The sequence below is a fragment of the Scyliorhinus canicula genome, chromosome 3, assembly GCF_902713615.1.
Source record: "Scyliorhinus canicula chromosome 3, sScyCan1.1, whole genome shotgun sequence".
NCBI lineage: Eukaryota > Metazoa > Chordata > Chondrichthyes > Carcharhiniformes > Scyliorhinidae > Scyliorhinus > Scyliorhinus canicula.
Window position 1 is genome coordinate 5,730,135 of NC_052148.1, and position 22,781 is coordinate 5,752,915.

Below are 22,781 nucleotides of genomic sequence, written 5' to 3' on the forward strand. Positions count from 1 at the left end.
GAATCGTGAACAAGGACACCAAAGTCCCTTTGTGCTTCTGCTTTCCGAAGCAGTTCCCCATTTAGAAAATAGTCTATGTCTCCATTCCTCCTTCCAAAGTGCATAACCTCACACTTTTCCACTTTGTATTATTCCATCTGCCACTTCATTGCCCACTCTCCTAGCTTGTGCAAATTATTCTGCAGCCCCCTTGCTTCCTCAATACTACCTCCTCAGGTGAATGAAGAGGTATGTTCCAGAAACAGATATATAAACAAATTCAAAGATGCCAGACACTGCTTAGAATGTGAGCATTAGCAGGTAATTGAATCTTTACAGATACAGGAGATGGGGTAACCCCAGGTTAAAGAGGTGTGAATTGTGTCAAACCAGGACAGTTGGTAGGATTTTGCAAGGCCAGGTCAGGTGGTGGGGGTGAATGTAATGCCACATGAATTCCAAGTCCCGGTTGAGGCCGCACTCATGTGTGCGGAACTTGGCTATAAGTTTCTGCTCGACGATTCTGCGTTGTCGCGCATCCTGAAGGCCGCCTTGGAGAACGCTTACCCGGAGATCAGAGGTCAATGCCATTGACTGCTGAAGTGTTCCCCAACTGGAAGAGAACATTCCTGTCTGGTGATTGTTGTGCGAAGTCCGTTCATTCGTTGTCGCAGCGTCTGCATGGTCTCACCAATGTACCACGCTTCGGGACATCCTTTCCTGCAGCGTATGAGATAGGCAACGTTGGCCAAGTTGCACGAGTATGTATCGCGTACCTGGTGGGTGGTGTTCTCCTGTATAATGGTGGTATCCATGTCGATGATCTGGCACGTCTTGCAGAGATTGCCATGGCAGGATTGTGTGATGTCGTGGTTCCATGTCAATGATCTGGAACATCTTGCAGAGATTGGCGAGACCATGCAGACACTGCAACAACTAATGAACGGACATCGCGTGACCATCTCCCTCATTCTTCCCTCACCTTCCTCAATCTTCCCCGATTCCCTCATTCTTCACTCACGCACCGGGCTAAAGAGCTGATTTTTAAAGCAGACCAAGGCAGTATGGGGCACAGCAGCACAGTTCAATTCCCGTACTAGCCTCCCCGCACAGGCACCGGAATGTGGCGACTAGGAGCTTTTCACAGGAAGTTCATTTGAAGCTTACTTGTGACAATAAACGATTTTCATTCATTTCAACTCCCTTACTCTTCCCCGTGTCAATCATTCTTCCCTGATCAGAGGCCATCTAGGCTACATACAGAGCCCCATACTATACTCCCTGTACACACACGACTGCATGGTAAAATTTGACTCCAGCTCCATTTACAATGATAATAACCAAATCAGGCACGTTAGCACAGTGGTTTGCACTGTTGCTTCACAGCGCCAGAGTCCCAGGTTTGATTCCCAGCTTGGGTCACTGTGTGGAATCTGCACGTTCTCCTTGTGTCTGCGTGGGTTTCCTCCGGGTGCTCCAGTTCCCTCCTACAAGTCCTGGAAGCTCTGAGGTAATTTGGACATTCTGAATTCTCTCTCCATGTACCCGAACAGACGTCACAATATGGTGACTTGGGGCTTTTCATAGTAACTTCATTGCAGTGTTAATGGAAGCGTACTTTTGACATTAAAGATTATTATTAAATCCAATCCAATCATCTCCCTCATTCTTCCCTCATATCCCTGGTCAGGGGCTGGTTTAGCTCACTGGGCTAAATCGCTGGCTTTTAAAGCAGACCAAGCAGGCCAGCAGCACGGTTCAATTCCCGTACCAGCCTCCCCGAACAGGCGCCGGAATGTGGCGACTTGGGGCTTTTCACAGTAACTTCATTGAAGCCTACTTGTGACAATAAGCGATTTTCATTTTATTTCATTTCAGTATTCCCTTGTACCGTCACTCTTCCCTCATATCCCTTACTCTTCCGCTAATCTCCCTCACGCTTCCACCAGTCTCCCTCAATCTTCCGCCAATCTCCCTCACTCTTCCCTCATATCCCTCACGCTTCCACCAGTCTCCCTCAATCTTCCACCAATCTCCCTCACTCTTCCCTCGTATCCCTCACGCTTCCACCAGTCTCCCTCAATCTTCCGCCAGTCTCCCTCACTCTTCCCTCATATCCCTCACTCTTCCACCAGTCTCCCTCAATCTTCCCCAATCTTCCTCAATCTGAAGAAGGCAGTTGTCTGGTGAAGACCAGGATTTTGAACCTCGGCGAAGAGCGACCTGGGTGCAAATTGCCCGAGAGGCCAGAAAAGAGAAACTCACGGCAATACCTCGCAATGCGATTGCCCCCCCACCCCCCACCCCCCCCCCCCCCTCCTCCCCCCCATTGATGTAAGTCGGTTCCTTCACAGGAAGGTCGGGGACCATATTTAATTACATTTACACATCTTCCCCATTGTAAAGTTCCTCCTCTTTGAGATTTCCCCACACACATCAATGAGGTTTACAAGAATCTGGAACCACGTGAACAAGAGAAGGAGGACCTGCTGGGGGAACACAGATAAGTACAGTCCCCAAGGGGTGAGGGACATTCCCAGGCAGTTCTCCTGGCATTGCTCTGTGGCACTGTACCCAGAACTACCCCCATCTGGGGCCATACCAAGGGGCAGTGTTAAGGGATGTTTCAGGGGACAGTTTAGGGGACAGTGAGAGGGGTCGTGCCAGGGGCAGTGCCAGGGAACAATGCCAAGGGACAGTGCCAATGGGCAGTGCCAGTGGCAGTGCCATGTGTCAGTATCGGGGGTAGCTGTTTTGCTACCTGTGTGGCAGGTAACATGTGCTGTTCAAATCTTGGTTAGTGATGAGGTGTTCTGAATCTCAAAGAAAACTCAAACTCTCGAGTAATAATAAAAGGTTTATTGAGTAACTATAACAATAATTTATTTACTTTAACTTTGATACTAATGGTAAGGTTAACAAGATCTAACTATGGTAACTATACTAACTCCACTCGCCATCTGAACTATTCTGCCATTGCCCTGGTCCCAGTGCACCCAAGAGGGAGAGAAAGACCCAATGTGGCTGCCTTTTATACCCCTATCGGTCCTGTGCTCCAGTGATCATGTGGCGCTACTGATTACACATTAACCCCTTGTGTACATGCACATATAGAGATCACTACATCCCCCTTTTTTCGTGTTACATATTTTCTGTATTTTGTGAAGAAAATTGAACAAACACAATGGATGCAGTTTGCAAATGCATTACATAAAATCAATGAGTTAGTCCATCAAATGTGAATACATTTAATCTCTAAGGTTTTTTTTGCTTGCGTGAAATATGTAGACAAATTATGTTATGCACAAGTTGTGATGATCTTGATTGTTATACAAAGCCAATTAATATTTATGAATCCATCTTAATAAAAAAATTTGTGAGTCCAAACTTTATGAATTTGTTCGGTTGAATTGCTTTTGTCTTCTTTTGTTGAAGTGGTGATGTTGACTTCATTATTTCTTTGTGAACGTCATCGGTGTTCATGTGTTTAAGTGACCATCAAGTCATCATGTGGTGTTCAAATGGTCAAATCACTTTGTTGTCTGATTTAGACTTTCTTTTTTTTCTATACTTGTGGTAGCGATTCTGTGTTACATCATTGTCTGACCTGGACCTTTTTCTGTGCTTGTGGTATTGATTCTGTATGTCATCTTTGTCGTCTAACCTGGAATTTTTCCTGTGCTGCAGTATTGATCTTGTGTGTCATCTGCCTTGAAAACTGGTGTGCTTGCCCGTTCTGAAGCCGATGTGAATTAGTGAGATTCTTTGTCATGTCTTGGCAGGTTTGTAGTCTTGTCATGTTTTGCAGTGTGCTGTGGCATTGTCCTTCATGTGCAGAGTTGTACCATGTTGTACAGGTCGTTGTTTCATTGTTGTTGTTTCTGTCATTTCTGTGTTTGTTGTTTTCGTTGTTGTTCTTGTTGTCATTCTTGTTGTTGTTTTTGTCGTGCTTGTTGTTTCTGTTCTTGTTGTTTTCACTGTTGTGCTTGTTTTTCTTGTCTTGATTGTAGTTTCTGTTTTTGTTGTATTCGTTGCAGTTTTTGTTGTTTTTCTTGTCGTGCTTGTTGTTTCTGTTATGTTTCTTGTTGCCTTTGTTGTTCTTGTTGCTCTACTTGTCTTTTTTGTTGTTGCTGTTCTTGTTCTTGTTTCTGCTGTGTGTCTTGCGGTGTTCGTTGTTCCTGTTGTGCTCAATGAGTGTTCCGTGTGGATGAAAATGAAAATGAAATGGAAATCGCTTATTGTCACGAGCAGGGTTCAATTAAGTTACTGTGAAAAGCCCCTCGTCGCCACATTCCGGCGCCTGTCCGGTGAGGCTGGTACGGGAATCAAACCGTGCTGCTGGTCTGCTTGGTCTGCTTTAAAATCCAGCGATTTAGCTGAGTGAGCTAAACCAGCCCCTAGTCATTTTCACAGTTATTGGTGTCAGTGTCCGTTGTGGTATCTGTTACATTGAGCGTTTCTTCTTGAGAATTGTAAGAATGATCTGATGTTGCATTGATGTTGGTGACATCAGTCATTTGTGGTTGATTTGATTCTTCTTCTTTGCTTCCTTGGTGCTCCTCTTCTAGAGTCATTTCTGGTTCACTTGAATCATCTGTGATCTCTTTGTGCTCCTCTTCTGGTGTTATTTCTGCTTCATTTGAATCACCTTTTGTTTCTTGTTGCACCCCTTCTGGAGTCAAAATCTTCACAATACCATTCTTTTGTGGGTGTTGGTGCTCCTCTTCTGGAGTCAAAATCTTCAAGATTTCTATTGATGTGGTCTCTCTGGACTCTTGGGTAGCCCTCCTCTGATTGTTGAGTGCTTCTGTGCAGACAAGCTGAGATCTTACATGGAACATACGGTGCAGAAGGTCAGTCTCACTGTGATCCTGCACATCCTGTATGGAAATTGTGATTTCTTTGTCACTTGTTTCACATACAGTGGGTAGACATTCAGTGTCTTCTTGTTGGCTAAATAAGCTGGGGAGACTTTCATAGTCTTCTTCTGGTGGCTCAAATAAGCTGGGTAGACCGTCTTCTTGTTGGTTAAATGAGCTGGGTTCTGGTGGCTCAAATAAGCTGGGTAGACTGCCATAGTCTTTTTGTTGTTCACGTGAGCTTGGTAGAATTTCATAGTCTGCTGCGCAGATAAGGTGGATAGACCTTCATAGACTTGTTCATGCATGGCATTCACTATGGAGTGTTTGCTTGCTTCCATTTTTGAGTCTGCCACAGAGCTGTCTGTAGAGGCTTGCCTCGCTCTTTGTGGAGGCTTGTGTCGCTCTCTCTTTATGGTCTTTCATCGCTCTCTCTGTGGAGTCTTTCATCACTTTCTCTGTGGAGTCTTTCATCGCTCTTTCTGTGGAGTCTGTCATCGCTCTCTTTGTGGAGTCTTTCATTGCTCTCTCTGTGGAATCTGTCATCACTCTCTCTGTGGATTCATGCAGTGTTCTCACTGTAGAGTTGGTCTGTGCTCTCTCAATGGAGTCGTTCTGTGCTCTGTGTGGCGTCATCTTCTTGGGTATTTGACAGATTGCTGTCATCCAATGGATCAACGATCTGCCATGGTATCATGGTATTGGAATCATCTACCATGAGTAGAGTTATGTTGAGCTTTGCAACCGTGTTACTGATGTAATGATCAGCAGATCTGAATAACTCAGCCATGTCTAAGTAGTACTGTAGTCCCCCGTTATACCGCACTCCGCAATACCGCGGTTCGCGATATACGGCAGGGTGGTTTATGGACCCCAACTGTCAGCTTCCCTCTCTGGATTAAAGTGAGCCGGCCGCTGAAATTGACTCTGCCGGCTGAAATTGACACTGCCGGCTGCTCCTCTCTCACTGAGATTCAGTGAGAGAGGAGCAGCTCACACAGCCTTGCCTTTGAAACTGACATGCAGCGCAGGGTGCAAGCGCGTGCGGCACATGGGGTGCAGACAGCAAGACCTTGTAAGTTCCTGGTAAGTTTCTGTGGGTTGTTTTAATTAGATCCACAATGGGGGTTTTTAATTTATTTTAAAATCTGTGCATGCGCTTCCCATTGTGAGTCTACGGGGGTCTGACCTCTCCCCCCGCCCCCCGTAGACTCACAATGGGAAGCGCATGCATAGATTTTTAAATAAATTTTAAATAACCTCAAAATAAATGATAAATCGTGGATCTAATTAAAACAACCCACAGAAACTTACCAGGAACTTACAAGGTCTTGCTGTCTGCACCCCATCTGCCGCACGCGCTTGCACCCTGCGCTGCATGTCAGTTTCAAAGGCAAGGCTGTGTGAGCTGTCCCCCGTAGACTCACAATGGGAAGCGCATGCATTGATTTTTAAATAAATTTAAAACCCCCATCGTGGATATCCGCGGCTCGGATGCAACGCAGGTGGCTGTCTTGGACCCCAACACCCGCGTTATAAAGGGGGACTACTGTATTGTGCGTATTGTTCGATAGACAAATCATCTCTTTTTGTTTTGGAGTTGTTATCATTCTCTTCATGTTCAATGAACAAATCATCTTCTTGGGTTTTGGATTTGTAATTCTGCACTTCACTTTGGGTGGTGCAGACTGTTGTTCCAGGTAGTTGCGAAAGTTATTTTTAACTGCTGGTGATAGTTTGGGCATTGTTCTGTCTTTTGAAGTAAGCAAATTGGGTTTTGCAGCTTGAAATTTATTTTTGTTCATTTCCATGAATTTCCCATTTAAATGGATGTGGTCCGGGTCCTCTGACGTCATGACACTCGTGACGTCATGTGTAGGAATCGATTGCGCATGAGCAATCCGAGTTTCCTTTACTGTGCGCTCTTTTCGCAACTGCGCATGTGCAGAACACTGTTTCGCCGGTTTGCATCTTTTAGGGTAGTGCGCATGTGCGTACTGGCTGGAACACTCTCGCTCAAGGTGGCTGCCAATCAAGTGCTGTTGCATCGAGTGAGATCCTGCCTCTGCCTTAGAACATAGAACATAGAACACTACAGCGCAGTACGGGCCTTTCGGCCCTCGATGTTGCGCCGACCTGTGAAACCATCTGAAGCCGATCTGACCTACACTATTCCATTTTCATCCATATGTCTATCCAGTGACCACTTAAATGCCCTTAAAGTTGGCGAGTCTACTACTGTTGCAGGCAGGGCGTTCCACACCCCTACTACTCTCTGAGTAAAGAAACTGCCTCTGACATCTGTCCTATATCTATCACCCCTCAATTTAAAGCTATGTCCGCTCGTGTTGGTCATCACCATCCGAGGATAAAGACTCTCACTGTCCACCCTATCTAACCTTCTGACTATCTTATATGTCTCTATTAAGTCACCTCTCAGCCTTCTCCTCTCTAACGAAAACAACCTCAATTCCCTGAGCCTTTCCTCGTAAGACCTTCCCTCCATACCAGGCAACATCCTAGTAAATCTCCTCTGAACCCTTTCCAAAGCTCCCACATCCTTCCTATAATGTGGTGACCAGAACTGCACGCAGTACTCCAGGTGCGGCCGCACCAGAGTTGTGTACAGCTGTAGCATGACCTTGTGGTTCCGAAACTCAATCCCCCTGCTTATAAAGGCTAGCACACCATATGCCTTCTTAACAGCCCTATTAACCTGGGTGGCAACTTTCAGGGATTTATGTACCTGGATGCCGAGATCTCTCTGTTCATCTACACTACCAAGAATCTTGCCATTAGCCCAGTACTCTGCATTCCTGTTCCTCCTTCCAAAGTGAACTACCTCACACTTTTCCGCATTAAACTCCATCTGCCACCTCTCAGCCCAGCTCTGCAGCTTATCTATGTCCCTCTGTATCCTATAACATCCTTCAGCACTATCCACAACTCCACCGACCTTCGTGTCATCTGCAAATTTACTAACCCATCCTTCTACACCCTCCTCCAGGTCATTTATAAAAATGACAAACAGCAGTGGTCCCAAAACAGATCCTTGCAGTACACCACTAGTAACTGAACTCCAGGATGAACATTTGCCATCAACCACCACCCTCTGTCTTCTTTCAGCTAGCCAATTACTGATCCAAACCGCTAAATCACCTTCAATTCCATACTTCCTTATTTTCTGCAATAGCCTACCGTGGGGAACCTTATCAAACGCCTTACTGAAATCCATATACACCACATCAACAGCTTTACCCTCATCCACCTGTTTGGTCACCTTCTCAAAAAACTCAATAAGGTTTGTGAGGCATGACCTACCCTTCACAAAACCGTGTTGAGTATCGCTAATCAACTTGTTCTTTTCAAGATGATTATAAACCCTATCTCCTATAACCATTTCCAACATTTTACCCACAACCGAAGTAAGGCTCACAGGTCTATAATTACGAGGGTTGTCTCTACTCCCCTTCTTGAACAAGGGGACAACATTTGCTATCCTCCAGTCTTCCGGCACTATTCCTGTCGACAAAGACGACATAAAGATCAAGGACAAAGGCTCTGCAATCTCCTCCCTGGCTTCCCAGAGAATCCTAGGATAAATCCCATCTGGCCCAGGGGACTTATCTATTTTGACATTTTCTAAAATTGCTAACACCTCCTCCTTTTGAACCTCAATTCCATCTAGCCTGGTCGACTGAACCTGAGTGTTCTCCTCGACAACATTGTCTTTCTCCAGTGTAAACACTGACGAAAAATATCCATTTAATGCTTCCCCTATCTCCTCTGATTCCACACACAACTTTCCACTACTATCCTTGATTGGCCCTAATCTTACTCTAGTCATTCTTTTGTTCCTGATATACCTGTAGAAAGCCTTAGGGTTTTCCTTGATCCTATCCGCCAACGACTTTTCGTGTCCTCTCCTCGCTCTTCTTAACTCTCCCTTTAGGTCCTTCCTGGCTAACTTGTAACTCTCAAGTGCCCTAACTGAGCCTTCATGTCTCATCCTAACATAAGTCTTCTTCTTCCTCTTGACAAGTGCTTCAACTTCCTTAGTAAACCACGGTTCCCTTGCTCGACAACTTCCTCCCTGCCTGACAGGTACATACTTATCAAGGACACGCAGTAGCTGTTCCTTGAAAAAGCACCACATTTCGATTGTACCCATCCCCTGCCGTCTCCTTCCCCATCCTATACATCCTAAATCTTGCCGAATAGCATCATAATTGCCTTTCCCCCAGCTATAATTCTTGCCTTGCAGTATATACCTATCCCTGTCCATTGCTAAAGTAAACATAACCGAGTTGTGATCACTATCACCAAAGTGCTCACCTACATCTAAATCTAACACCTGGCCGGGTTCATTACCCAGTACCAAATCCAATGTGGCCTCGCCCCTTGTTGGCCTGCCTACATACTGTGTCAGAAAACCCTCCTGCACACACTGCACAAAAACTGACCCATCTATAGTACTCGAACTATAGTATTTCCAGTCAATATTTGGAAAGTTAAAGTCCCCCATAACAACTACCCTGTTACTCTCGCTCCTGTCAAGAATCATCTTTGCAATCCTTTCCTCTACATCTCTGGAACTATTCGGACATCTATAGATGAGGTGGTGAGTGTTCGTGCTGTTTTTACCAATTTTGTTTTCTAGATACTGATTCTGTGTTTGTATAGACTCACAGTATTGATTTTGGTTTTGTTCATAAGCAAGGCATTTTGTATAGAAGTTTCTAGAGCTAGATACATATCTTGTGAAAGTTCTTCCTTCAAATTTTTGTCAGATCGTCCAGAAATTAATTGATCCATTATCATGGTTTCTCTGAAATCAGCGTAATCACAGCCTTGTGGTATTAACTTGAGATTTGTAATAAAATCAGTGATGGGCTCTCCGTTTCTCTGGCACTAATGACAAGACTTAAATCTTTCCAGCATCTCACCAGACTGACTCTTACAGTATTCATCAAATGTTTTGAGTATTACTTCTAATTTTTTGCTGTCTTCACATTGTAAGTAATTAAAGCAATTATAGACTTCTCTAGCTTCATGCCCTCCTATTGAGAATAGTCGTGCTGTTTTCATTGCATTAGAGACAATGCGGAAACCATTAGCTGCAATAAATATTTTGAATATCTGTTCAAATCTTGTCCAGTCGTAATTTAAATTACCGGTTGTTTCAAGCTGCCCTAGAGGTCCAATGAGACCCACAGTTAGTCGTCGAGGATCCATTTGCTGCAAAGACTTCCACGGTCAAATTTCTAGTTTTCTCTTTTTCTTCTCTTTTTGTCTAACCTAATCTAACTAGTTCTGTTAAAGCCAATTGACAGTTACCATGTTTTGTTACCTGTGTGGTAGGTGACTGATAGAACTATGTCAGGTGGGGACCTTAAGAGGATTGTTATCACTAAGAGGGAGTGATGGGCAAGCTAATGGGGCTAAAGGTAGACAAGTCTCCTGGCCCTGATGGAATGCATCCCAGAGTGCTAAAATAGATGGCTAGGGAAATAGCAAATGCACTAGTGATGATTTACCAAAATTCACTAGACTCTGGGATGGTCCCGGTGGATTGGAAATTAACAAACGTGACACCACTGTTTAAAAAAGGAGGTAGGCAGAGAGCAGGTAATTATAGGCCAGTGAGCTTAACTTCGGTTAAGGCATCTGCATAGAAATTGTCCCATTGGGCAGACGCAGCATGGGTTCATAAAGGGCAGGTCGTGCCTAACTAATTTAGTGGAATTTTTTGAGGACATTACCAGTGCAGTAGATAACGGGGAGCCAATGGATGTGGTATATCTGGATTTCCAGAAAGCTTTTGACAAGGTGCCTCATAAAAGGTTGCTGCAGAAGATAAAGATGCATGGCATTAAGGGTAAAGTAGTAGCATGGATAGAGGATTGGTTAATTAATAGAAAGCATAGAGTGGGGATTAATGGGTGTTTCTCTGGTTGGCAACCAGTAGCTAGTGGTGTGCCTCAGGGATCAGTGTTGGGCTCACAATTGTTCACAATTTACACAGATGATTTGGAGTTGGGGACCAAGGGCAATGTGTCCAAGTTTGCAGATGATACTAAGATGAGTGGTAAAGCAAAAAGTGCAGAATGATACCGGAAGTCTGTAGAGGGATTTGGATAGGTTAAGTGAATGGGTTAGGGTCTGGCAGATGGAATACAATGTTGACAAATGTGAGGTTATCCATTTTGGTAGAAATAACAGCAAAAGGGATTATTATTTAAATGATAAAATATTAAAGCATGCTGCTGTGCAGAGAGACCTGGGTGTGCTAGTGCATGAGTCACAGAAAGTTGGTTTACAGGTGCAACAGGTGATTAAGAAGGCAAATGGAATTTTGTCCTTTATTTCTAGAGGGACAGAGTTTAAGACTAGGGAGGTTATGCTGCAATTGGGTAAGGTGTTTGTGAGGCCACACCTGGAGTATTGTGTTCAGTTTTGGTCTCCTTACCTGAGAAAGGACGTACTGGCGCTGGAGAGTGTGCCGAGGAGATTCACCAGGTTAATCCCAGAGCTGAAGGGATTGGATTATGAGGAGAGGTTGAGTAGACTGGGACCGTACTCGTTGGAATTTAGAAGGGTGAGGGGGGGATCTTACAGAAACATATAAAATTATGAAGGGAATAGATTAGATTGATGCGGGCAGGTTGTTTCCACTGGCGGGTGAAAGCAGAACTAGGGGGCATAGCCTCAAAATAAGGGGAAGTAGATTTAGGACTGAGTTTAGGAGGAATTCTTCACCCAAAGGGTTGTGAATCTCTGGAATTCCTTGCCCAGTGAAGCAGTTGAAGCTCCTTCATTAAATGTTTTTAAGGTAAAGTTAGATACTTTTTGAAGAATAAAGGGATTAAGGGTTATGGTGTTCGGGATAGCAAGTGGAGCTGAGTCCACAAAAGATCAGCCATGATCTCATTGTAAGAAGTCTTACAACACCAGGTTAAAGTCCAACAGGTTTGATTCAAACACGAGCTTTCGGAGCGCAGCTCCTTCCTCAGGTGAATGGCGAGGTATGTTCCAGAAACATTTATATAGACAAAGTCAGAGATGCTGGACAATGCTTGGAATGCAGGCATTTGCAGGTAATCAAATCATTACAGATCCAGGGAGAGGGATAATCACAGGTCAAAGAGGTGTAAATTTTCTCAAGCCTGAACAGTTGGTAGGATTTTGCAAGTCCAGGCCTGATGGTGGGGGCTGGATGTAATGCGACATGAATCCAAGATCCCGGTTGAGGCCGCACTCATGCGTGCGGAACTTAACTATAAGTTTTTACTCGGCAATTCTGCGTTGTCGCGTGTCCTGAAGACCGCCTTGGAGAACGCTTACCCGGAGATCAGAGCTGAATGCCCTTGACTGCTGAAGTGTTCCCCGACTGGAAGGGAACATTCCAGCCTGGTGATTGTCGCACGATGCCCGTTCATTCGTTGTCGCAGCGTCTGCATGGTCTCGCCAATGTACTACGCTTCGGGACATCCTTTCCTGCAGCGTAAGAGGTAGACTACATTGGTTGAGTCGCATGAGTTGTAAGACTTCTTACTGTGCTCACCCCAGTCCAACGCCGGCATCTCCACATCATGATGTCATTGAATGGTGGAGCAGGCTCGAGGGCCAATTGGCCTACTCCTGCTCCTAGTTCTTATGTTCTTATGTAAAAACAAAATCTGTGAGTTAAATTTTGAGCTGAAAGTTTCATGTGTAAATTTAAAGGGACAGTCCAGGCAGTAGATTTTCTGTGTCAAAGAGAGGAAACAGCTTCTGAGACTGATCTAGTTGTGTTAGTTTGTTAATGATTTCTATCCTGGGGGTTACTCTGTGCTGATCTCAGCAGTACAGATGTGTTGATATCATTGCGAAATGCGATATTGTTCTCACACTGTGGGCCAGCTCTCTCAAACACACTGACCTCTCCCAGTTAGTGTCTAAATGAATTCCTGGGATGTGGGTGTTGCTGGCTAGGACAGCTTTTATTACCCATCCCCACTAGTAACTGAACTCCGGCTGAACATTTCCTATCAACTTTGTCTTCTTCCGTTCCGGGACCTATTTGTGGCCAAGGTACAAGAGGAAGAATAGTCGGGGGAAGGTAGCGGGAGGGGGGGGGGGGGCTACAGGTTCGTTACGGGGGTTCGATGGCTAGCTAAGGCCCAAAACCAAGCTAAATAAACATGTTGAGGGGGGGGGGGGGGTGGGGGCGCAGTTACTACTACGAAGATGCTTACCTGTAAATATGTATGTTAATTTTTGCGTGTTTGTTTTTGTTTGTTTGTTTTTTTTTCTCTCTCCTAACAATTTGTAATTTGTTCAATATAAAATACGAAAACTGAATAAAAACATTTATAAAAAAAAAACTTTGTCTTCTTCCAGCAAGCCAATTTCTGATCCAAACTGCTGAATCACCCTGAATCCCATGCCTCTGTATTTTCTGCGACAGCCGACCGTGGGGAACCTGATCAAACGCTTTACTGAAATCCATGTGCACCAATCAACTGCTTTCCGCTCGACCACCTGTTTGTGAGGCACGACCTACCCTTCACAAAACCGTGTTGACTATTGCTAATCAAATTATTCCTTTCCAGATGATGATAAATTCTATCTCTTATGAACCTTTCCAAGACATTGCCCAGAACAGAAGTAATGCTCACTGGTCTATAGTTACCAGGGTTATCTCTACTCCCCTTCTTGAGCAAGGGGACAACATTTGCTGTCCTCCAACCTACTGGCACTATTCCTGTAGGCAAAGATAACATAAAGATCAAAGCCAAAGGTTCAGCAATCTCTTCCTTAATTCACAGAGAATCCTAGGATAAATCCCATCAAGCCGAGGGGACTTATCTATTTTCACACTTTCCAGAATTGCTACCACATCCTCCTTATGAACCTCAAGCCCTTTAAGTCTAGTAGCCTGTACCTCATTATTCTCCTCAACAACATCGTCTTTTTCCTGTGTGAATACTGATGAAAAATATTCATTCAGCACCTCTCCTATCTCCTCGGACTCCACGCACAACATCCCTTGACATGCCCACCTCTTACCCTAGTCATTCTTTTATTCCTGACATACCTATAGAAAGCTTTAGGGTCATCCTTGATCCTACCTGCCAAAGATTTCTCATGACCCCTCCTTGCTCTTCGTAGCTGTCTCTTTAGATCCTTCCTAGCTAACTTGTAACTCTCGAGCGCCCTAACTGAACCTTCACGTCTCATCTTTCCATAAGCCTCTTTCTTCCTCTTGACAAGTGATCCAAATACTTTAGTAAACCACGATTCGCCGCTTGACCACTTCCTCCCTGCCTGACAGGCACATAAGTACATAAGAACTAGGAGCAGGAGTAGGCCCCATGGCCCCTCGAGTCTGCCCCACCAGCATGTTTTAATATTTTATAATTTAATTAATAATCCTGTTTGCTCTGATTCCTACCAAAGTGGATAACCTCACATTTGTCAACATTGTATTCCATCTGCCAGAACCTAGTCCATTCAATTAACCCATCCAAATCCCTCTGCAGACTTCCAGTATACCCTGCACTTTTTGCTGTACCACTCATCTTAGTGTTGTCTGCAAACTTGGACATGTTGCCCTTCGTCCCCAACTCCAAATCATTGAAGCAAATTGTGAACAATTGCGGGCCCAGCACTGATCCCTGAAACCACTAGCTACTGATTGCCAACCAGAGAAGCACCCATTAATCCCCACTCTATGCTTTCTATTAATTAACCAATCCTCTATCCTTAAAGATTTCTCAATTCTCGAGTCTCCCACTAATCGTTGCCACTTTGGATGCTTTTTCCTTCAATTTGATACTCTTCCTTATTTCCTAAGATATCCATGGTCGATTTTCCCTCTTTCTACTGTCCTTCCTTTTTGTTGGTATAAACTGTGAAAAATCGCTTGGAATGTTCTCCACTGTTCCTCAGCTGTTGAAAATGAAATGAAAATCGCTTATTGTCACGAATAGGCTTCAATGAAGTTACTGTGAAAAGCCCCTCGTCGCCACATTCCGGCACCTGTCCGGGGAGGCTGGTACAGGAATCGAACCGTGCTGCTGGCCTGCTTGGTCTGCTTTAAAAGCCACCGATTTAGCCGAGTGAGCTAAACCAGCCCCTCCACCACAAAGTCTTTGCTCCCTGTCTACCTTAGCTAGCTCTTCTCTCATCCCATTGTAATCTGCTTTGTTTGAGCACAAAACGCTACTGTTTGATTTTACCTTTTCACCCTCCATCTGTATTTTGAATTCCACCATACTGTGATCGCTCCTTGCGAGAGGATCCCTACATCGTTCCCTTCAGTTTCCTGAGTTCCTCCACTGCCTTTCCTGTAGTTAACAAACTAAATTCTACCTGCAGCCTCCGGCGTTCCCTCAACAGCCCTGGCTCTGGAGCCTTCACATACTTCCTATCCACTCGTAGGCTCTCTCTTACCAGTCGGGCGCTTCTGCCCTATCCGTCCTGTCCCTGTGACATAGACATAGAACAGTACAGCACAGAACAGGGCCTTCGGCCCTCAATGTTGTGCCGAGCAATTATCACCCTACTCAAACCCCTGTATCCACCCCATATCCGTAACCCAACAACCCCCCGTTAAACTTATTTTTTAGGACACTAAGGACAATTTAGCCTGGCCAATCCACCTAACCCGCACATCTTTGGACTGTGGGAAGAAACCGGAGCACCAGGAGGAAACCCACGCCGACACGGGGAGAACGTACAGACTCCGCACAGACAGTGACCCAGCCGGGAATCGAACCTGGAACCCTGAAGCTGTGAAGCAATTTTGCTAACCACCATGCTACCGTGCTGCCCTGTGAGTTTGGATCGAGATCAGCTGACCTCTCACCACCGCCTTCAGTGCTTCCTAGACCATCGCTGCTGAGATCTCCCCCGTATCGTTCACCTGCAGGTAGTTCAGCATCCACTTCGTCAATCTCTCGCAGACCACTTCGTCTGCCAACAGCCCCACATCCAATCTCCAGTGTGGACGCTGCTTCTTATACAAACTGACCTGCAGGTCCACCCAGTGTGGAGCATGGCCCAAGATCATAATTGCCGAATAGCCCGTATCCACCACCCTCACCAACAGGGCCCTGCCCACAACAACGAAATCTAATCGGGAATACACCTTCTGAACGTGGGAGAAGACAGAAAATTCCCTGGATCTCGGCTGCCAAAATTTCCACAGATCCACCCACCCCCCTCCCATCTGCTCCATGAACCCTTTCAGCTCCTTTGCCATTGCTGGCACCTTGCCCGTTCTCGAACATGACTGGTCCACGCCTTGATCAATAACCATGTTGAAATCCCCACCCATAATCAGCCTGTGCGATCATCCCAGGTTGAGGGTCCCACTGAACTTTGGGAAAGGTTGACAGGGTTTATTGCTGCTGTTGCACGGTATGAAAATTCAACAAAACATTTTTCCCCCACAAAAGACAAGGTAAAAGTGATGTAAAAACAAAAAATGCTGAAAATGCCCAGCTGGTCTGGCAACACCTGAAGAGGAGAAAAAAAGACAACAGGTTTTAACCAATGGGAGGTGATTTAAAAAAGTGGGAATGTCTGTCACAGGGTGGAAGGCCCTCAATGTTGTGCCGAGGATTGTCTGAACGCAAGATTAAGTTATCCCACTCCATGTGATTCTGGTGTGCTCCATGTTCCTGTCCAACAACTAATTGAAAGTTCCTGAAGTGTCCGACTCCACTATCACAGCAGGCAGTCCATTCCACACCCTAACCACTCTCTGAGTAAAGAACCTACCTCGGACATCCCTCCTATATCTCCCACCCTGAATCTTATCGTTATGCCCCCTTGTAACAGCTACATCCACCCAAGGTAATAGTCTCTGAACGTCCACTGTATCTAACCCCCTCATCATTTTCTCAACCTCTATTATGTTGCCTCTCATTCTCCTCTGCTCCAAAGAGAAAAGACCTAACTCCCTCAACATTTAATCATAAGACCGATCCTGCAGACCAGGCAGCATCCTGGTAAATCTCCTTTGCACCCTTTCCAATGCTTCCACATCCTTCCTGTAATGAAGTGACCAGAACTGCACACAATGCTCCAAATGTGGTCTCAGCAGGGTGAGGAATAGTTGCAGCCGAACCCCACGGCTCTTAAACTCAAGCCTCCTGTTAATAAACGCTAACACACTATAAGCCTTCTTCACGGCTCTATCCACTTGGGTGGAAACCTTCAGAAATCTGTGGACATGAACCACAAGATCTCTCTGTTCCTCCACATTCCTCAGAACCCTGCCGTTGACCCTGTAATCCGCATTCAAATTTTTTCCACCAAAATGAATCACCTCGCACTTATCAGGGTTAAACTCCATCTGCCATTTCTCGGCCCAGCTCTGCATCGCATCAATGTCATTGATAAAAATCACAAATAGCAGAGGACCCAGCACAGAACCCTGTGTTCCACCGCTGGTAACTGGTCTCCAGTCTGAAAATTTGCCATCCATCACCACCCTCTGTCTTCTCAGTGCCGCAGTCCCAGTGCTAGCCACTGAGCCAAATGCCACCCCTTTCACCTTCAGCAAAACGGGATGGGGCAACATTGTTTCAAATTCTCTAAAAACAAACATCACTAGTTTAACTGAAATGGATAGCAATCTGCTGATGTCATCGGGTAAAGTTACTTGAGTCTGTTAAAATATGTTAGATAAATACAAATATGATTGTTATTTCCCTTTGTATAGACAAGTTACGCCCAGGTAATGGGGAAATGGGGTGAGGCCAATCATTTTTCTATGAGGAATAGATAAGGGGTTGGGGAAGCAGGTCCATAAATTAAAGAGGAGGCAAGTTGAAGGAGGCATAAATTAATCAGGGGTTGGGTTATCACTGCTGCCTCACAGCGCCAGAGAACTGGGTTCAATTCCTGCCTCGGTAGGTTGTCTGTGTGGCGCTTGTACGTTCTCTCCGTGTCTTTGTGGGTTTCCTCTAGGTGCTCTGATTTCCTTCCATGGTCCAAAGATGTGAACATTAGGGGGAGTGGTCATGCTAAATAGTCCCAGATCGTGCGGTTAGGGGGGGTTTCAGGGATTGGGCAGGGGAGTGGGCCTAGATCGATTGCTGTTTCAGAGGGTTGGTGCAGACACACAAGGCCAAATAGCCTCCTTCTACACTGTCGGAATTCTGTGGTTTTATAGATTTATCTGGCTGGAGGTGCTGTATGGCCCAGGAATATTGGACACAAGCAGGCTAGCCAATGAAGCCAATAGATACACTTTGCTACAGCAGAAGCAGAGAATCATGGGGAACATACTAATCCCACACCCCATCCTGAAGGACATTGTGGTCTGCTGCACATCACAATATGCAGCATGTGCTTTCCATGTCAGTTTGTCCTCTTTTCAATATTTGAAGATAATTGGTAAGGGGGTAGAAAAGACTAATGGAGATTTTTATATACTAAAGACTTACATGTACGCTGGGAGGCTGAAACGTCATCACTTTCCTTCTTGTCTGGGTAGATGGCAGTAAGGGAAACATCATATAAGGTGTCAGGATCCAGGTTATCTAAAACCTGGCTTGTCTCTTTGCCATTTATAATCATCTGGAAGAATAGGCAGAAAGTGAAGGTCAAGATACGTTCAGTGCATGAAACCAATTTGTTTTCTGCAAACTGATTCCCTTAATTAAATGGGGATGTTTGAATTTGATATCACTCAGTGGGCCGCAAGGACCTTAAAATCCTTTACCAACCCTTGGCTGCAGCCACCTTTCCCAGTGGCATTCCCTCGTGGTCATGTGGAGTATTTCTGCAGAATATTAAATTGAAGGAATAAACTAATTTGGACGGTTTTGTTCATTACACAAATGCTCTTCTTTGAGTGGCAACTGAGCCCAAAATCTCAATACAAAAGAGCATAGGGTACGTGCGGAAAGCAGTTTTCTGATCACCTTCTAGTACAGTAATGCCATTCAGAAAGAATGTGCTGATGTTTCTGCAGGTTATGGTTTCAAGAGCTCATCCCACCCAATTGAGTTTTGGCCAATCTCCAAATTTTCCAGTCCTGCCCGTGACTGCGTGTCCCTGTTGGGAATGGAAAATACCTGCTGTTTTCAGTGTGATCATGCCCCCACGGCCAACAGAGAATGCAACTCATTAGCAAGTGTGGAAAGGATTACAAGGATACAATGAAACATTGTTCCTGGAAAGGAGGAACATTTTCATACATATACAGATCTGTCTGACAGCGGTTTTGCTTCACACTCGCATGTTGCAAGGCAAATTTGAAAATCAGCTGGAGCTACACAGAAGCAGAAAGTATGGATTTCATCACCTCTTTTTTGTCCCCTCCTGCAGCTGGAACCCAGCTGATTCTGTACTGGTCCGCCTCCTCCGATCCATGATCCCAGTCCACCCGGAAACTGTTCCTCGAGATGTCCGAGAAGCGTAGGTTTGATGGTGCTGGGACAACCGCTGTGCGAGAAGAATGAGACCTTAAATGTACACATGTAGCAGAAAGGTAACAGAATCTGACAGAGTAGAAATGATGAGGGAATGGAGGCCATCTGAGCAAAGATTTGAGATACTGATAATGATCGCCAACAACTTGCATTTCTAATAGTGCCTTTAATGCAGTAAAATGTCCTGAGGCACTTCAGAACATAGAACATAGAACAGGACAGGCCCTTCGACCCTCCATATTGTGCCAACCTCTGAAACCACTGTCAAGCCCATCTACACTATCCCATTATCATCCATATGTTTATCCAATGACCATTTAAATGCCCTTAATATTGGCGAGTTCACTCCTGTTGCATGCAGGGCATTCCGCTCCATTACTAATCTGAATAAAGAAGCTACCTCTGACATCTGTCCTATATCTATCCCCCTCAATTTAAAGCTATGTCTCCATGTGCTAATCATCACCATCCGAGGAAAAAGGCTCTCACTGTCCACTATATCTAATCCTCTGGTTATCTTGTTTGCCTAAATTAAGTCAGCTCTTAACCTTCTTCTCCCTAACAAAAACAGCCTCAAGTCCCTCAGCCTTCCCTCATAAGATCTTCCCTCCATACCAGGCAACATCCTGGTAAATCTCCTCTGCACCCTTTCCAATGCTTCCACATCCTTCCGATAATGTGGCGATCAGAACTGCACGCACTACTCCAAATGCAGACGCACCAGAGTTTTGTACAGCTGCAATATGACCTCCTGGCTCTGAAACTCAATCCCTCTACCAATAAAAGCTAACATACCAAATTCCTAATAGCCCTATCTACTGGAGTGGCAACTTTCAGGTATCTATGTACATGGACACCGAGATCTCTCTGCCCATCCACACTACAAAGAATCTTACCATTAGCCCTGTACTCTGTTTTCCTGTTATTCCTTCCAAAATGGATCACCTCACATTTTTCTGCATTAAATTCCATTTGCCACCTGTCAGCCCAGCTCTGCAGCTTATCTATGTCCCTCTGTAACTTGCAACATTCTTCCGCACTGTCCACAACTACGAATTTAGTGCCATCTGCAGATTTACTCACCCATCCTTGTACGCCCTCCTCCAGGCCATTTATAAAAATGACAAACAGCAGTCGCCCCAAAATAGTTCTTTGTGGTACACCACTAGTAACTGAACTCCGGCTGAACATTTCCTATCAATTTTGTCTTCTTCCAGCTGGCCAATTTCTGATCCACACTGCTAAATCACCCTGAATCCCATGTCTCCGTATCTTCTGCAATAGCCTACCATGGGGAAGCTCATCAAACGCTTTACTGAAATCCATGGACACCAATGAACTGCTTTACCCTCGACCACCTGTTTGGTCACCTTCTCAAAGAACTCAATAAGGTTTGTGAGGCATGACCTACCCTTCACAAAACCGTGCTGACGATCTCGAATCAAATTATTCCTTTCCAGATGATTATAAATCCTATCTGTTATGAACCTTTACTACCAGTAGTAAGTAAGGTTGACTTCTCTATAGTTACCGGGGTTATCTCTATTCCCCTTCTAGAACAAGGGGACAACATTTGCTGTCCTCCAACCTACTGGCACTATTCCTGTAGGTAAAGATATCATAAACATCAAAGCTAAAGGCTCAGTAATCTCTTCCCTTGATTCACAGAGAATCCTGGGATAAATCCCATCAAGCTCAGGGAACGTATCTGTTTTCACACTGTCCAGAATTGCTAACACCTCCTCCTTATGAACCTCAAGCCCTTTAAGTCTAGGAACCTGCACCACATTATTGTCCTCAATATCATCGTCTTTTTCCTGTGTGAATACTGATGAAAAATATTCATTCAGCACCTCTCCGATCTCCTCGGACTCAACGCACAACTTCCCTTGACAGGCCCACCTCTTAACCGAGTCATTCTTTTATTCCTGACATACCTATAGAAAGCTTTAGGTTTATCCTTGATCCTACCTGACAAAGACTTCTCTTGTCCCCTCCTGGCTCTTCTTAGCTCTCTCTTTAGATCCTTCCCAGCTAACTTGTAACTCTCGAGCGCCCTAACTGAACCTTCACATCTCATCTTTACATAAGCCTCCTTCTGCCTCTTGACAAGTGATTCAACTACTTTAGTAAACCACGGTTCCCTCATTGACCACTTCCTCCCTCCCTGACAGGCACATAAGAACATAAGAACATAAGAACTAGGAGCAGGAGTAGGCCACATGGCCCCTCGAGCCTGCTCCACAATTCAATGAGATCATGGCTGATCTTTTGTGGACTCAGCTCCAGGGGCAGCACGGTCGCATGGTGGTTAGTATAATTGCTTCACAGCTCCAGGGTCCCAGGTCCGATTCCTGGCTAGGTCACTGTCTGTGCAGAGTCTGCACGTTCTCCCCTTGCCTGGGTGGGTTTCCTCCGGATGCTCCGATTTCCTCCCACAGTCCAAAGATGTGCGGGTTAGGTGGATTGGCCAGGCGAGATTGCCCTTTGTGTCCTAAAAAATAAGGTTAAGGGGGGGCTGTTGGGTTGTTGGGTTACGGGTATAGGGTGGATACGTGGGCTTGAGTAGGGTGATCATTGCTCGGCACAACATTGAGGGCCGAAGGGCCTGTTCTGTGCTGTACTGTTCTATGTTTCCCGCCCGAACATCATTACCCTGAATCCCTTTATTCTTCAAAAAGCTATCCATATTTCTCTTAAAATTATTTAATGAAGGAGCGTCAACTGCTTCACTGGGCAAGGAATTCCATAGATGCACAGCCCTTTGGGTGAAGAAGTTCCACCTAAACTCAGTCCTCCATCTATTTCCCCTTTTTTTGAATCTGTGCCCAGCTAGTTCTGCTTTCACCCGCCAGTGGAAATAACCTGCCGGCATCGATCTTATCTATTCCCTTCATAATTTTATATGTTTCTAGAAGATCCCACCCTCATCCTTCCAAATTCCAATGAGTACAGACCCAGACTACGCAACTTCTCCTCGTAATACTACCCCTTCAACTCTGGGATTAACCGAGTGAATCTCCTTTGCACAACCTCCAGTCCGTCCTTTCTCAGGTAAGGGAACCAAAACTGAACACAATACTCCAGGCATGGCCTCACTGAAACCTTATACAATTGCAGCATATCCTCCCTAGTCTTGAACTCCATCTCTCGGGCAATGAATGACAAAATTCCATTCTCTTTCTTAATCACCTGTTGTAACTGTAAACCAACATTTTGCGACTCATGCACGAGCCCACCTAGGTCTCTCGGCACAGCAGCATGGTTCAATATTTTATCATTTAATTAATGATCCTGTTTGCTGTTATTCCTAACAAAGTGGATAACCTCACATTTGTCAACAATGTATTCCATCTGCCAGTCCATTCACTTAACCGATCCAAATACCTCTTCAGACTTCCGGTATCCTCTGCACCTTTTGCTTTACCACTCACCTTAGTGTCGTCTGCAAACTTGGACATATTGCCCTTCGTCCCCAACTCCAAATCATTGAAGCAAATTGTGAACAATT

At 45.1% G+C, this 22,781-nt stretch overlaps 1 protein-coding gene across 1 annotated transcript in view; it reads right to left on the reverse strand.

Moving 5' to 3' along the window:
- The window catches only part of LOC119963790, a 1,053,439-nt gene extending 1,034,200 nt beyond the window's left edge, over positions 1–19,239 (reverse strand). Inside the window, exons 1-2 of the mRNA XM_038793076.1 lie at positions 19,144–19,239; positions 18,281–18,413 (exon numbers count right to left, since the gene is read on the reverse strand). Coding sequence (XP_038649004.1) covers positions 18,281–18,413 — 133 coding nt within the window. The 5' untranslated portion in view covers positions 19,144–19,239. The remainder of the gene's footprint in view (positions 1–18,280; positions 18,414–19,143) is intronic.
- Positions 19,240–22,781: the final 3,542 nt, after the last annotated feature.